A 16475-nucleotide genomic window follows, 5' to 3' on the forward strand; every position below is an offset into this window, starting at 1 on the left:
TTAGCACATATGGCACAAATTGCTGTTCTAATTGTGTCTTAATAGTATTTTAATGTATATTTCATATGTGTGTGTTTGTATATTTAGATCTTCATATATATATATATATATATATATATATATATATATATATATATATATATATGTATGTATGTATATATATGTATATATATATTTATATATGTATATATATATATATATATAAAACTTATTTCTTCTTTGCTGTATTGAAAATTCCTTTCCTGCTCCTTTGTTTATTAAACTTGAATGGAACAACTGTAACACATTAATTTCCCCCTGGAAGTGATAAATGACTGTACGTATTCTGATAGTGAAAGTAGCAGAAATAAGTGGACATGACGACAGGAGTTCCCATCTGTGTTCTCCATCTGTAAAAAAACACATTTATTTCCTCCAGGTTGAGTTCCCACAGCAGCACAAACACAAATGGCCTCTTATTTTCTGACCATAAGCCTTTACTCTGACATACTTATAGAACCTGTAGCATGTACACCCTCCCACCCCCCACCCCCCACCCCCTGCAGCTGGAGAAATAATTTATTCCAGTTCATCAGCGACTGCCGGGAGACCACGGCATCCTGGGATGTGGTCTCGCCAGGGGAGGTGAGGTCAGGAGGGAAATGGGGGTGGGGGGGTGGATAAGAAAGTAGAATAAGTACTCAACGAGGGTCAAGATGGTAATGACAGTAAGGATGGGGATGGGAGGGGGGCACTCTGCATTTTCTGCTGCACCATTAGAGTAAAGGTCTGAGCGCTGGCCCTCTGGGGAGAGTCATCATCCTGAGAGGTTAACACCAGGGTATATGGGACTGTATAGAAGCTACACAACACAGACTCTGCCTCATGCTATTCTGCATTCATGATGGCGGAGATTTCACCCCCCCTCCCCCTCCCGCTCCTGCTTCTGCACCACGAGTACATGTACATTTGTAGACGTGTGGAATTAATGCATACATGACAAGCGTGCATGCTCGGCTGCATTCACACACAGACCTTTGACTCTTCTGCAGTACAAGACGTCAGCAGAACAGGGGTCGGTGCAGGGACACAACTGGAATATGGAGCTGTATATGAACTCCACCTTAGAACCATAGAATTATAACTATACTAGGGATGCAAATTATTGATTAATCCATTAATTGTTAGTTGGTTGACCGTATCGATCAATTTAACGATTAATTGATAAGCGGCGACTTTCCTGAGAACCTGAATTTCTCTTTCGATACGGTCAATAAGAATAAAAGTTAAATATTTAGGGATGCACCGATCTGATACCAGTATCGGGCATCGGCTCCAATACTCAGTGCGTATACTTGTACTCGTACTCATAAAAGGAATCCGATACAACTGCACCGATACCACTTCCGGCCATGTGACATTCCCAGTTCAGTGCAGCAGGTACGAGGAGGAGGAATAATGTGTGGAGTGTGGAGATTTAACCAAATAAATGACGGTGATAAAAGTAACGCTGACTGCAAGTAACGTTAAAGACACAGACAGATACAGACGCAGCGTTCTGTCCGTCCTCTGCGTACATTCCATCCGTTTTCCAGGTGTTGGTGGATGCGTAAACAGATGGAGAATACCAGCGGAACTGTGGAGGTAGAGGATCTGTTCACAGAGCCACTGTGTGAGTTAGAGAAAAACTACTGACACATTTAGGACAACTACCCAGGGCTGGGCCGGTTTACATCCTACTGATGATACTATGGGGGTATGGAGCGGTGCGGACCGCCGCCAGCGGAAGTGAAAACTAAACTTATCGCTCATTTCTCTTTTCTCTACCTGCTGAAGCTAAGCTTTTAAACCTTACCAGAGAAAACGCTGCAATATTAGTATCACATTAGTGGTACTTCTGTCGTCTCCATGTTTGTTATTACTGACTTTCTTCTTCTTCTCAAAAAACTTTACTCTTCTTCGTGGTATTTGTCCAGTATGGTTAATTTAGAGTGGCGCCCCCTGGTGGATTCATTGAGAAACGCTCATTCCAACACATTAAATGTCAGTAGCAGCACTTTGTTCCAGTCAGACTAATGACAACGACAATAAAGCACATTTACAAAAGGAACTAACAACTGGAATGGGATTATTAAGGACTAGTATTGGTACTCAGTATCAGCAAGTACTCAAATGTAAGTACTTGTACTTGTACTCGGTCAGGAAAAAAGTGGTATCGGTGCATACCTATGAATATTTTTTATATACTTCATGACAAAAGCATGTCATATTCCTTAATGAGTCAACCTTAGAGTCAGAACCAAACACAGAGAAGCTGCGTTCAGCTTCTATGCTCCACATCTGGAACAAACTTCCAGAAAACCTCAGATCAGCTGAAACACTCAGTTGATTTAAATCCAGGTTAAAGACCCACCTGTTCTCAGCTGCATTTGAATAGAGTTTTGATTCATCAGTTCAGATCTGCGCTGTTCCTTTTAAGCTAAAAGTTTGTATCTGTTTTATCTGCTTAGCTGTTTATCTGTTTATCTGATTTTTTGTTTGTTTGTTTGTTTTTCTCATACATATACTTTTTTATTGCTTCCATGCTGTAATGCTTTTAATGTTTTATGTAGAGCACTTTGAATTGTCTTGTACATGAAGTGTGCTATAGAAATAAACCTGCCTTGCCGAATGATTGATTTATTGAACCACTGGACACAGAACAGGCAATGACATTTATGGAGTAGAACTAAAGAAATTCTGCAGAGAGATTCAATACAATAAATGGATCTGAAGAGGGGCAGTTCAGAAGGAGATGGAGCCAGATTTCAGCGGAGATGCCCCTGGAATAATCGGACAGGTTTAGTGAGTCCAGAAGTTGTAGATGGCCGCGAAAATCACTAAACCTCCAGGGTCAAAGGGTTAAAAAAGTCCTCTGAGGTCCGCAGACATGACCGATGCTTATACAAGGGAAGGAAAAATCAGAACAGAAGTGATAAAAACCAGTCAAACAGATCCAGGTCTATGTCGAACCAAAGTCACAGTCCAACAGTCCCACATTTTGTCATTGACAGAAATAAGGCAGAAGTAAAGACGAGATGAAGAAAGACTATGAAATCCAGACGCTCTGTGAAAGAGGAAAGCACCAAAGGTAATGAAAGACACAAGGAGAGAGCGAAAAAAAAGCCAGAGTAAAAATAACCGACGGATCAAAAGCAGCGACTTTGAGCAGAAGGAAAAGAAAACGACGCAAACACAAAGAAACGGTAACGACAGAGAAAAGACACTTTCAGATCCCAGCGGCGCTTAGGATAATGAGGCAAAAACCGACAGGAGGCCGGGTTCCTGGTAGGTAGAAAAACGGAGAAGAAGAAGAAACGGTTTAACCCAACAAGGACCACCATTAGAAGAGGCCGTTCACATTTGTGTAGGTTGTTTTTGTAAGAAAAGTGTCAGAAAATGTCTGTTTTTGCCAATTCTTTTGGAACTTTTATTGGGAAGAACTTAACTTTCAATATCTGTCTGTTAATTATCATCATTATATGTAATAAATGCTTAAAACTGTGTTATAGCAAAAAAAAAAAAAAAAAAAAACTTGTATTTTTTAACATACTGATTATGAGAAACAACTGTAAATGTGCTCCACGAAATTTTATGAGATAATATATGTATAAATAACTTTTCAACTATTTTTACACGTGTTCAAACATTTTAGTTTGTCTAGATCAGGGGTCACCAACCTGGTGCCCGCGGGCGCCAGGTCACCCACAAGATCCATGTGAGTCGCCCGCAGGCCTGTTCTAAAAATAGAACTAGTCCAGATGTCTCCAACACGTTGCTCACGATCTACCGGTGGCTGCCAAGGGTCAGTAATATATGAACACAAAGTTGATTTGGTTGAACAGGTCTAAATTTCTACCCAATCAAAATTACGAGTGTCCTGCCCCCTCCTGAGATGAAACGGTCAGCTAGGTGTCAATCAAACTTTAGCGCTGGTTTGCTGTCTGTCATTGGAGAGGGGCGGGGCCCAGGAGGAGCAGGATGAGCCAGCTGCCAGGCAGGAAGTGGGTTTAGCCCCGCAACGATGTGGACTGAGTATAGTCAGGGAGTTATTTTCACCAACAATGAAATAAATAAATGAATGAAAAAAATAAATTTTGGTGGTTATTCGGGGGTGGGGGGAGACTGATCTGCCTTGGCAGAGGTCTGCACTCTCCAAGTGCTTCTCTAGTTGTGTGAGTGACAACGTTCCTTTGCACAATTTCAAAGTATTAAAAATGCACATACAGGTGTGTATTATTTGTTTTTAATAATTCTATAAAAATATGCAGGACTGTTCCATTTCATAATATTTGACATAGTATTAAAATATTTAGGAATACAGCAGCAAATAGTTGTATCTGTTTTTTTCTACTTTGATTTTCTTGATAAAAGTAAAATAATAGTTTCATATAGGGATGTAAACAATTAATTGACTAATGATTAATTGTCGATAAGAATTTGCTCGATTAAATTATTAACTGTCGGTTAATTGCCCTTGTCCACCTGTCCACACCTGTCCAAAGGCTGACGGTTTGTCCGCAGTGCGACACTGTGGCTGGGATAGGCGGTCATTGAACCGGATCATGGTGTTGATGAGTTAGAATGTCTGTTTGGACATGGTGGAGCCAAACACAGACCAGCCTGTCTGTTTGTGGGAGTGGTGCACCCCCGAATAAATACACGCACAAATGCGGGGTCAGTATCGGAGCGTTTTCCCTGGAGGTTGGTCTAGTCTACAGTCAGTGAAAAGTTTCACTTTCACTTTTGCAGGGGCACAGACTGAACCGTACCCCCATAGTATTAGGACAGAAAGTGATGCACGCAGTTATCAACCAACACGCACGCATCTCCCAGCTGTACTGCGCGTGTGCAAGTACCCCCCCCATTACACACCGCCACATCAACAGATGAATTCTACAGGAAACACTGACTGTATCCAATGGTTCAATAAATAAATCATTAAGGAATATGGCATGTTTTTATCATGCAGTGTATAATCAATATTTAGCTTTTATTTTTATAGACCATATTGAAAAAGAAAGTCAGGTTCTCAGGAAAATCGCCGCTTATCAATTAATTGTTAATCGATCGATAAGGGCAAGCAACTAATGATTAATGAATTAATCGATAACTTGCATCCCTAGTTTCATATTAACACTTTTTAAGTATTGTAAATTTTTAAAACAAAGAAATAGAAATAAATAAAATAAAATGAATGAATAATAAATGAAGAACACAATGTTACAAAACATATTATACAAAATACGCGTATGTATGAAAATTAGGAATGTAAATAAATGTTGCTAAATTAGAGTAGCCCTCCGGCAACTTCATTATGTAAAAGTAGATCACAGAAGAGAAAAGACTGGTGACCCCTGGTCTAGATCATCCTGTGTCCATGTTCTTCTTATTACCTCCACCAAGGAACGGCAGAGGTTTTGTTTCCATCTGGGTATGTCTGTTTGTCTGTTAGCAAGATAACTCAAAAAGTTATGGACAGATTTACAGTTTGAGGGTCACTGGAAAAGCGACTGTACTTGTTTTAGTTCAGGTTCCACATTCAGCCCAATTTTGATCTCAAGTACAATAATCGCATAAAAACCTATCAATAATGACTCCAAATTTAAATCAAAATTTTATTGTAAAAAGTCGGCATCAGATCGGTATCAGCAAAACTAATCGTAAAAAAAATCGGATTGGAAGCAAAAAAAAATCCCGATTGTGACATCACTAAATTCGACAAAACAATTCTGCTCATTCATTTCCTGAAACGTTCGGTGAAGTTCTGCTTCCCTGCGTCAAAGCAATCGCCTCTGGTTGAAAGTGAAGTGAATGTTTCTGCGGCTGCACCACTACACGGACAACGGAGATATTGTGATAAATGTCCTGAGCATCATTTCAAACACATTCTCATTAAAGTGACTTGAATTAATAAGCTCTCGTATTAGGTTTAATCCGTTCTGTCTTGTCCAAAGCCTGTCTGTGTAACATGGGTCTGCACTGACAGAAGCACTTAGGTCAATGCACTCAGAAAACTCCGCTCTATTTTACTCGTACTTAACTGAAGCTAAGTCCGTCCTCAGAGCTTTTGTTCCCTATTTGACAAGTACTGCTCTTCCAAATTGAAATTTCTGTCTAATTTGTTAAGAAAAAGACGCGGCTCCCAGACGAGTCCAGACACTGTGTGGTTTTTTTTTACTTCTGCTCGGCTGGATCGCCTCATCCTTAAGGGGTTCCTGTTTTTTTTTTTCCTTTTGTACTCTGGGATTGAGTGTTTTTAAAGGGGTCGTATCATGAAAAGGTGCTGGTATTTAGATGATAAAACTGTTTGGGTTGGCGACACAGAGAAGAACTACTTAAAACTTGTTGGGCTGGAGGGCTGTCCTGGTGACCCAGATGTCTGAAAAACAAACCATGTGTGTGGAACGTCTCCTCATACGCCCTGACAGTACAAACACACACTATGTGGACAAAAGTATGTGGACACGGTGAACTCAGGGGTTTGTTTTCTAACACGAGTCTGGAATACAAAACAATAAGGACAAATATAGTCATGATATAGTTTTATATTGGGATAAATATCATTGCACTGGGGCCAGATCAAGCGGTAACATGGGGACACATGTTCAATAAGCTCTGTGTTGAAAACCAAATCACTTATCTCCATGTTTAATACATATATAAATATGTCTCAGTAAATATTTTCACGTGACACATGTTATAATTCCCAGAAATAAACTTTTGGGGTAAAAATACTTAAATTACTGCTGCGTAACACGGGGACTCAAAATGAAGTTTTTTATTGTTTTTTTTTTTTTCACTTCTCACAAATGTACAAAGATAACAGCATGTTTGTATGGAGGACTGACCTTGCCATATTTAAAAATACATACAGAAATATAAAAATGGCTCCAGCTGTGTGCCAATACATGACGCAAAAAAATTAAAAGGCATTTTCAATGAACTTATCTGTAAAATGTGACAAAAAGTGGTAATTTGTATTGTCATTTCTAACCGTTTTAATTTAATTGCATCCTCATTTATATTTTTCCTTCTTTAATTGTTATTCCTGCATTTATTTTTGCGTTGTTTTCTCTTTACATTTTCTTTATCACTAATTTTGCTTGTTTTTTGTTTTTTTAATCCAAAACTAGGATTTTCAATGTTCTACCTTCGAATTTCTAAAATATTTTTTGTGCTGTGACTGTAAATAATAATTTTCTAAAATAAGTGTAATTTTACCAATATTCTGGCTGTTATCAAATGTTTGTGTAACATTGTGTGTAATCAATCAATCAATCAATCAATCAAACTTTATGTGTATAGCACTTTTCATACATGGTACATGTAGCACAAAGTGCTTCACATCAAACCCCCCCACTGTCCCACAGTTGCAACTAAAAACAAGAAAAGCACTCAGAGAGCACAGACCTCCGCCAAAGCAGATCAGTGGGCCTCCCCACCCCCGATCACCACCAAAATTTAATCATTTCTTCCTTGTGCCAGTATCAACATTTCCTGAAAATTTCATGAAAATCTGTCCATAACTTTTTGCATTATCTTGCTAACAAACAAACAAACAAACACACAAAGCACAGCAATCACAATACCTCCTGGTGGAGGCAATGATAAAAGCAACAAAGCAATGTTTACAGTAAAAGTTTAACTAAAAGCTAAACTAAAAAGATAAGTTTTAAGTTTACTTTTAAAAATATGAACACTCGCAGCGGACCTCAGGTCCTCAGGTAGACTGTTCCACAGTTTGGGGCCATAAAAGCTGAATGAGGCCTGACCATGAGTTTTAGTGTGGACTCTGGGAACAGTTAAAAGATGACTACCTGAGGACCTGAGGGTCTGAGAGGGCTCATATGTTAAAAGCAGGTCAGATAAATACATAGGGCTAAGACCATTAAGACTTTTAAAAAACAATAAAAGCACTTTAGTATAATAATAATAATGCACATGTAAAAATTATAAGTTGTGGCGTAATATTGTTAAAATTGCACTTATTGTTATGTTTTCATCAGGGTCTGTCTGTCTGATAACTCAAAAAGTTATAGATGACAAATGATTAAATTTTGGTGGTGATGGTGAAGGTGTGTTTGTGTGTGTGTGTGTGTGTGTGTGTGTGTGTGTGTGTGTGTGTGTGTGTGTGTGATCTGCGCTCTTCAAGTACTTTTCTAGTTTTTCTTATGAAATTTCAGTTTTTTCAGGTTATTCACATTTCTTTGTGAAAGGATAGTGTTTAAATATCAATATTTTCATAATTTATTGGTTTTATTGCACTAAAACTAGGAGAAAAACTTGTCATTATGTATAGTTTTATGTATGTTCCTATTTTACTGGTCTGGCCCACTGGAGATGTGAATGTGGAACCTGGAAGAAGATGAGTTTGACTCCCCTGTTGTAGAAGATATAAAAGACGGTTTTCACAGATGTTTCCAAACAGGGATAGAAGCAGGAGGGATGAATCTGCGGTTTCAGATTTCTAAGAGGAGGATGTCTCATTTCAATCTGTGAAGCAGCAGTGAATATGTGAGGGGGTAAATGAATGAACACTGGTCTGAACCACAGGAACAGGAACATTCAAGGTGCCTTTGAGCGTCAAACCAGTCCCCGCTCCCAGGTGTGCGTCTATAGAAATGTTAAGCACATCAGCGGTGGAAACACAGTCCCTACGCTCACAGAAGGAATTATTCATGAACTCAGAAGTGGTTTGCTTCTTACATTAGAGGAGATTTCATTATTTTGACTGAAACAAAGTCAGACTTTCAACAGTTGGTTTGGTCAGAATAACTCACGCTGTACAGGATGTCCACCCAGCCCTCCATGGTGATGCACTGGAACACCGTCAGAACTGCAAACAGGATGTTGTCAAAGTTGGTGATGCCAAAGTTGGGTCCGGTCCAGTACTCTCTGCAGTGGGTTCCGTTGGGGCAGGTCCGGGCCGGGGGCTCCAGACCACAGGGCCAGTCTGCAGCCCGCTCACCTGAAAAACACAGGATACGTTCAAACAGGCCTCTGTTCATAGACTCTATTAGGATTTACAGTGTATGTACGCACAGATAGATTAGATTAGATTCTCTTGTTTTACCTTAGTTTAGCTCAAATTAATTTATCTTATTTTATCTTAGTTTAGATTAGATTGTCTTACTTTACCTTAGTTTGAATTAGATTCTCTTATTTTATCTTAGTTTAGTTCAAATTATCTTATTTTATCTTAGTTTAGATTAGATTGTCTTACTTTACCTTAGTTTAGATTAGACTCTCTTATTTTATCTTAGTTTAGTTCAAATTATCTTATTTTATCTTAGTTTAGATTAGATTGTCTTACTTTACCTTAGTTGGGATTAGATTCTCTTATTTTACCTTAGTTTCAATTAATTTATCTTAGTTTAGATTAGATTATTTTATTTTACCTTATTTTAGTTTAAATTAATTTATCTTATTTTATCTTAGTTTAGATTAGGTTGTTTTACTTTACCTTAGTTTAGATTAGATCACTTATTTTACATTGGTTTAGTTTAAATTAATTTATCTTAGTTTATATTAGATTAGACTGTCTTACTTTACCTTAGTTCAGAGTAGATTAGATCGTTTATTTTACCTTAGTTCAGTTTAGATTAATTTATTTTAGTTTACATTAGATTAGATTATATCAGATTAGATTAGAATATATTAGATTAGATTCTCTTATTTTACCTTAGTTTGGTTTAAATTAATCTATCTTAGTTTATATTAGATTACATTACATTATATTAAATTATTTTACTTTACTTTAGCTTAGATTAGAATAGTTTAGATTCTCTTACAGCCTCACCCCTCCCCCACCCCCACCCCCACACGAGTGAAGAGTTGTATGTACTTGTAGAAACTTTCCTGTCCACATCATCTGACCACATTTTCTGCACAGTTTGTCAGATTTTCATGTGAATCCGACCTGGAAAAGCAGCCAAAATGTCACTGTTGTCATTTCTATAGTTCCATCAATGTGTCCCAAAATCTCAGCACAATCATTCATCAGTCACACCTCCAGTCCTCCATCCAATCCTCCATCGAGTAAAACCAAATCAGGCGTCCACCCCCCAAACAGCTGTTGACCCCCTTAGAGCCATGACACCACTCTAAGGAGCACAGGGGAAGGTCAGAGGTTAACAGGTAAATGCTCTGTAGCTCTGATTATGGCTCATTATTGGTAGATTTATACTGTAGGAACTGCAGATTAGAACTGTTAGATTAGATTAGATTACATTACATTAGATTAGATTACATTAGATTACATAACACTGCATTACATTAGATAAAGTTATCCCAGTTTAGTTTAGATTAATTTATTTGACTGCACAATGATGGGTAACATCCTGTAAATAACCAGTCTGTTCACATTTATTCACTCTGAGTGTTTCTGAAAAGCTCCATGTAGTATTAACGGAGTCAAAATAAGCAGAAAACACACACATGTATTATTGTATAGTATGTTAATATCACCATAATCTGTTTATTATGCCATTATCCACCTGTATAATGTGTCCATACTCTGTATATTATATCTTTATCACTAAAACATATGTATTTATTATGTCTATTAACACATTCATTGTACTTTAATAGTGTAAATCATAATAACTGGTCCATTAATCTGTATATAATAAACTATATAGTATATTTATTGCACTCAAACTATACATCCTGTATATTTATGTATATACTGCATATCTACTGGTTCGTTACCTTATGCTTGTACATGTGAATCTGATCTAATATTTTATTTAGTGAGTTTAGACACATATTTAGGAAGTTTAGTGAACATGGCCCCAGTAAACAGCTGACTTGTGTGGGATGATGAAGCGACGGAGGCTGCTGAGAGTTTGTTTAAAGGATGCGGGGGCAACATGTCAGCAGATGGGGATCAGAAGAAAGAATAAATATGCTGAGTATAACAGATGCCTTGTGTGCCCGGCCCTTCTTGAGGGACAGCGCCTCCAACGCAAGCTGTGCCAAGTTTTAACAATGATTTGCAGAGCCAGATTGCACAGGCGCCATCCCTCCAGTGTCACTGCAGTCAAATGTGTCCTTTCCCTGTTCCTGACAGGTGCTGTGTCAGCCCCACGCTGTGTCCACACAGGCTGCACAGCCGGCTTCTGCCGCTCACTAAAGACCTTTAATTGATTTAAGGAAAGCTACCAAATAATCTGGATTTTAAAAAAAGAAAATGTAGTTTTCTATGAGGCAGTGATTCATCTAGAACAGGGCTGTCAAAGTCATTTTAGTTCAGGGGCCGCATTAAGCCTAATATGATCTAAAGTGGGCCGGACCAGTCAAATAATAGAAATAATAGGAGAAGAACTTATAAATAATGTCAACTCCAAAGTTCTTTTTTTTGTTGTTTTTTTTATGTTTTTGAGTGAAAAAAAGTCAAATTCCATAATGAAAATGTCGTACCTGAACATAACATAAACAACAAGAAAAGCACCCTGAGAGCGCAGACCTCCACCAAGGCAGATCCATATCAGAGTCCAAACAAAACAGACAAAAAATCAATCAATCAATCAATCAATCAATCAATCAATCAATCTGAATATGTAATACCACTGATGGCCACTAAGGACTGACTTAAAAATCATCCTCTTGAGATCCAACAATGCATTTTTGATGTGTTTTATCAATAGATAATCTTACTAATGAAAGAAAAGACTAAAATACATATCAGAGTCCAAATAAAACGGATAAAATGAAAAAAAAATAAATAAATCCTAACATGTAATACCACTGATGGCCACTAGGGACTGACTAAAAAAATCATCTTCCTGAGACCCAACAATGCATTTTTGATGCGTTTAATCAGCAAAGAATTATCTAATGGATGACAAGACTAAAAAACATATCAAAGAGTCCAAATAAAACAGACAAAATGGGAAAAAAAATCTGAACATGTAATACCACTGATAGCCACTAGGGACTGACTAAAAAATCATCTTCCTGAGACCCAACAATGCATTTTTGATGTGTTTAATCAGCAGAGAATTATCTAATGGATGAAAAGACTAAAAAACATATCAAAGAGTCCAAATAAAGCAGATAAAATGAAAAGGAAAAAAAAGAAAAAAAAAATCTTAACATGTAATACCACTGATGGCCACTAGGAACTGATTTAAAAATCATCTTCCTGAGACCCAACAATGCATTTTTGATGTGTTTAATCAGCAGAGAATTATCTAATGGATGAAAAGACTAAAATACAAAGAGTCCAAATAAAACAGACAAAATGGGAGAAAAAAAATCTGAACATGTAATACCACTGATGGCCACTAGGAACTGACTTAAAAATCATCCTCCTGAGACCCAACAATGCATTTTTGATGTGTTTAATCAATTGATAATCTTACTAATGAAAGAAAAGACTAAAATACATATCAGAGTCCAAATAAAATGGATAAAATGAGACAAAAAAAAAATCCCAACATGTAATACTACTGATGGCCACTTGAGACAGACTTAAAAATCATCCTCCTGAGACCCAACAATGTGTTTCTGATGTGTTTAATTATCAGATAATCGTCCTAATGGATGAAAAGACTAAAATACATATCAGAGAGTTCAAATAAAACAAAATGAAAAAAAAAAAAAAATTGTACTCCATTGTCATCTGCATAAAGGCTACATATCTGAACACCTTTGTGGAATAAAGAATGAATGCCATGTTTGAATCCAATGAAACAAATCAGCGACTCACATCCCGCCTTTCTGCATCCATATTTACACACTCATGACCGTTTATTTCCACACACACACACAGTTAATAGTGCAGCAGTCCTGGTTTCTGATGTTACTATCAGCGCTGCTCGGCTTAATCGAACCCTGCTGTGACTGTGGGACTGAAATATCTGTGTTGAACGTACTGTACATTAGCAGGTTGTCACAACTGCTTATCCTGACTGCTCTGCACACACACACAGACAGACAGACGGACATATTTTACAGCTGCCCCATCAATAACCCCCCCCCCCCCCCCCCAGTTATGCCTTCACACTCTATCTGACACCAGCAGTGGGGAATGGAAGCCTTCTAGTAATTTTTATCATTGCATTACACAACGAGTCATTTCAGCCAAGTAACGGTTTTCTACAATTACGTTATTGTTGTAGTAAAATAACAGCATCATCATCATCATAATAATAATAAACCAGCTGTAATTTATCAGAAATGGGTTCCTGCTGCAGTGTTAACACACACACAGTTGTGTAGGTAGTTACTGTATTGGTCTTTTTTTTATTTCATACATCAGAGCAGGGGTGTCAATAGGGATGGGAATCGATAAGAATTTAACGATTCCCATTCCATTATCGATTGTGCTTATTGATCCGATTCCTTATCGATTCTCATTTGGTGAGAAAATAAAAGAGTACAAACGGGTGTGTTTGCATTAACTGTCTTTTATATTTCCATCTGCACAGAAAATATGCCATATACAGGGTGGGGAAGCAAAATTTACAATGAACATTTAGTTGTTTTTTCTCAGCAGGCACTACGTCAGTTGTTTTGAAACCAAACATATATTGATGTCATAATCATACCTAACACTATTATCCATACCTTTTCAGAAACTTTTGCCCATATGAGTAATCAGGAAAGCAAACGTCAAAGAGTGTGTGATTTGCTGAATGCACTCGTCACACCAAAGGAGATTTCAAAAATAGTTGGAGTGTCCATAAAGACTGTTTATAATGGAAAGAAGAGAATGACTATGAGCAAAACTATTACGAGAAAGTCTGGAAGATACTATTAAAGAAGAATGGGAGAAGTTGTCACCCCAATATTTGAGGAACACTTGTGCAAGTTTCAGGAAGCGTGTGAAGGCAGTTATTGAGAAAGAAGGAGGACACATAGAACAAAAACATTTTCTATTATGTCAATTTTCTTGTGGCAAATAAATTCTCATGACTTTCAATAAACAAACTGGTCATACATTGTCTTTCAATCCCTGCCTCAAAATATTGTAAACTTTGCTTCCCCACCCTGTACAGTATGTACAAATAACACTGGGTTACAAAAAAATGTTTTTTGCAAGTTGTCTAGGTTTTTTCAACTGAATTAGGACCATTTTGCACCGCTAAATCCAAAAACGACATCTGTTTTTCTCAATCAGGTCAGGTTTTTTGCCAATTGGATTTTGAAAAATTTGATCTTCTCACAAAATATAATAATTAATACCAAAATAAGATTGGTAAGCACACTTTATGAAACTTGTGACTTGATTCCTGTTAGGTACAATGGTGTATTCACCGCAGATGTAGCAGAATACGTCAGGCTTATTTTTGCAAGATCTTCTAGTCGAAGACATTTCATTCACCTGTAATATTAAAAAAACCATTAATCATAAATTGGCAGAAGTAAAATCTTCAGAATTCGTTTATTTGCAAGAAATATGAAAGAATTTTGTATCATATGATGTGAAAATGCCCATAAATGTAAGCAAAAATGTTAAAAAGCCAATATGTAGCATAGTTCAGAAAGTTGACCTGATTGAGCAAAATTAATGTGATTTTTGGATTCAGCACACCAAAATGATCCTAAATCAGCTCAAAAAACTTAAACAATAAAATTGTTGTTGACCCGTGTAATAATAACACATGACGCTGGGCCCAGTCGGGGGGGGGGGGGGGGGGGGGGGGGGGCGCTACAGTGAAAGTGAAACTAAAGACTCTTTATTAATTCCTCTATTGCCGCATGTCCACTACATGGAACCAGTTCGACTCGGTTCGACTCGGCTCGTCTCCCGTTGTTGTGCACCTCATTTCCTTTCCTCTACCTTCTGAAACTTGTATTTGAGGGGGTACGACGTTTGTTACCCACACCGGAACCAGAACTGGGCCCGGATGACGGCCTGGTGTTCACTCTGCTGCTAGAGTCACAAGCGCGGCTAAGTAGCGTATCAAATGAATCCCATGCTGTGGACAAATGCTTGAACATATTGGAGGGATTCCACCCTTTTGAACAAATGGAAGCTTTGACAGTGTTCCAGTGGACCTGGTGTGGTCTGTTTAGACCGTTTCTGCCTCAACGCCATGTTGGCCACGTTCTGACCAAAACAATGCAGCGTACGTGTGATGTCATCGTGCATGCGCAACGAAGGTGGAATCAATAAGCAGAATGGTTAAACAGGCAGGCAAATGATTCCAAGGAATTGAGCTACTGGGATCCAGTTCTCAAAAAGAACCGGTTCTTGATTCCCATTCCTAGGTGTCAAAGTCATGTTAGTTCAGATCCACACTCAGACCGAAATGATCGCTAGTGGGTCAAACTAGTAAAATAAGAACAGAATAACCAATAACATAATAACCAAATTGCTACCGAAAAACATTCAAAAAATGTTTTATGAAAGAGAGAGAGGGGGGGGTTATAATTTAAGGGAAATTTTAAATCTAAAGGTCAGAAGCGTGCGTACTACATTGAAAAGCTTTCGTATCACTGTTAGGGGAGTTAAACTGTGGAACAGACTGAGTGCAGAACTAAAACAAATTGCCAGTATGATTGTTTTTAAAAAGAGGCATAAAGAAATGATAAAAAGATCATTTTCACTTGTTCCATTAGCAGATTTTTTTTTTTTTCCTTGAATTAAGCAAAAAAAAAAATCTTGAATAAAGCAAAAAAATCTGCATATGGAACAAGTGAAAATTATCTTGGTAAGATTTCTTAAAATATGATTTTCCAGATCTATTGTCTAAAAATCAGTTCTTATATCTCACTGAAAAGTTATTCTATAGGTGATTAAGTCTTATTTTAAATGTGATGAGTTATTTGGACTAGAAATGAGAAAAATATACATGGTAATATTTTGATTTTTGCAGTGTACATTTGTGTATTTGTCCTATTTTTCTCACTCAAGTTCCCAATTTGAAAAAAAAAAAAAAAAAATCAACATGTGAAATCAACCCCAGACTGTTAATCTGCTTCATTTGTTGTTGAATAACCAGGGAACAGGACACATCTGGACATGAAGAATGCTTGTCCGATTACATTTGAGCCTCTGAAAATGGAGGGAATAGCTTTAAAATTGTTGTAATTCCAATAATAATAATATAAGCCGTTAATAGATTATTTTTGCTGCAGCTGTAAGTCCACACTTCAATCATATCTCCATGGCTTTCTTTCAGATCCAATGTGGTGGTGTCCAGGGGTAAAATTACAACATTTGTCATTGTCCAAATACTGACTGTATGAGGAATGTACATAATTTGAGTTTAAGCTACAGATAAACTGCTCTGTATGCATTTGCATAGAAAAGAAGCTTCTGCCAGGTGATATGTGTCTGAGCCACACCTCTAATGTGACAGACACATAGTGAAAATAGTGAAATTAGGACCTTATCTGTGGCAGCATTTGATCAGGAGGCTGACTGTATGAGTGTCTGTACTGAGTCACAGCAGAAGTCATCAGTCAAAGACAACGGAGAAAATGCCATTTATCAAAATCAA

At 37.5% G+C, this 16475-nt stretch overlaps 1 protein-coding gene across 1 annotated transcript in view; it reads right to left on the minus strand.

Annotated features, from left to right (window-relative positions):
• The window catches only part of LOC115429602 (voltage-dependent N-type calcium channel subunit alpha-1B-like), a 469655-nt gene that overhangs the window by 273685 nt on the left and 179495 nt on the right, over nucleotides 1–16475 (minus strand). The window contains exon 8 of the mRNA XM_030149195.1: nucleotides 8802–8989. Within this exon, the coding sequence (XP_030005055.1) occupies nucleotides 8802–8989 (188 nt within the window). The remainder of the gene's footprint in view (nucleotides 1–8801; nucleotides 8990–16475) is intronic.

This window comes from Sphaeramia orbicularis, chromosome 12, assembly GCF_902148855.1.
Source record: "Sphaeramia orbicularis chromosome 12, fSphaOr1.1, whole genome shotgun sequence".
NCBI classification, from domain to species: Eukaryota; Metazoa; Chordata; class Actinopteri; order Kurtiformes; family Apogonidae; genus Sphaeramia; species Sphaeramia orbicularis.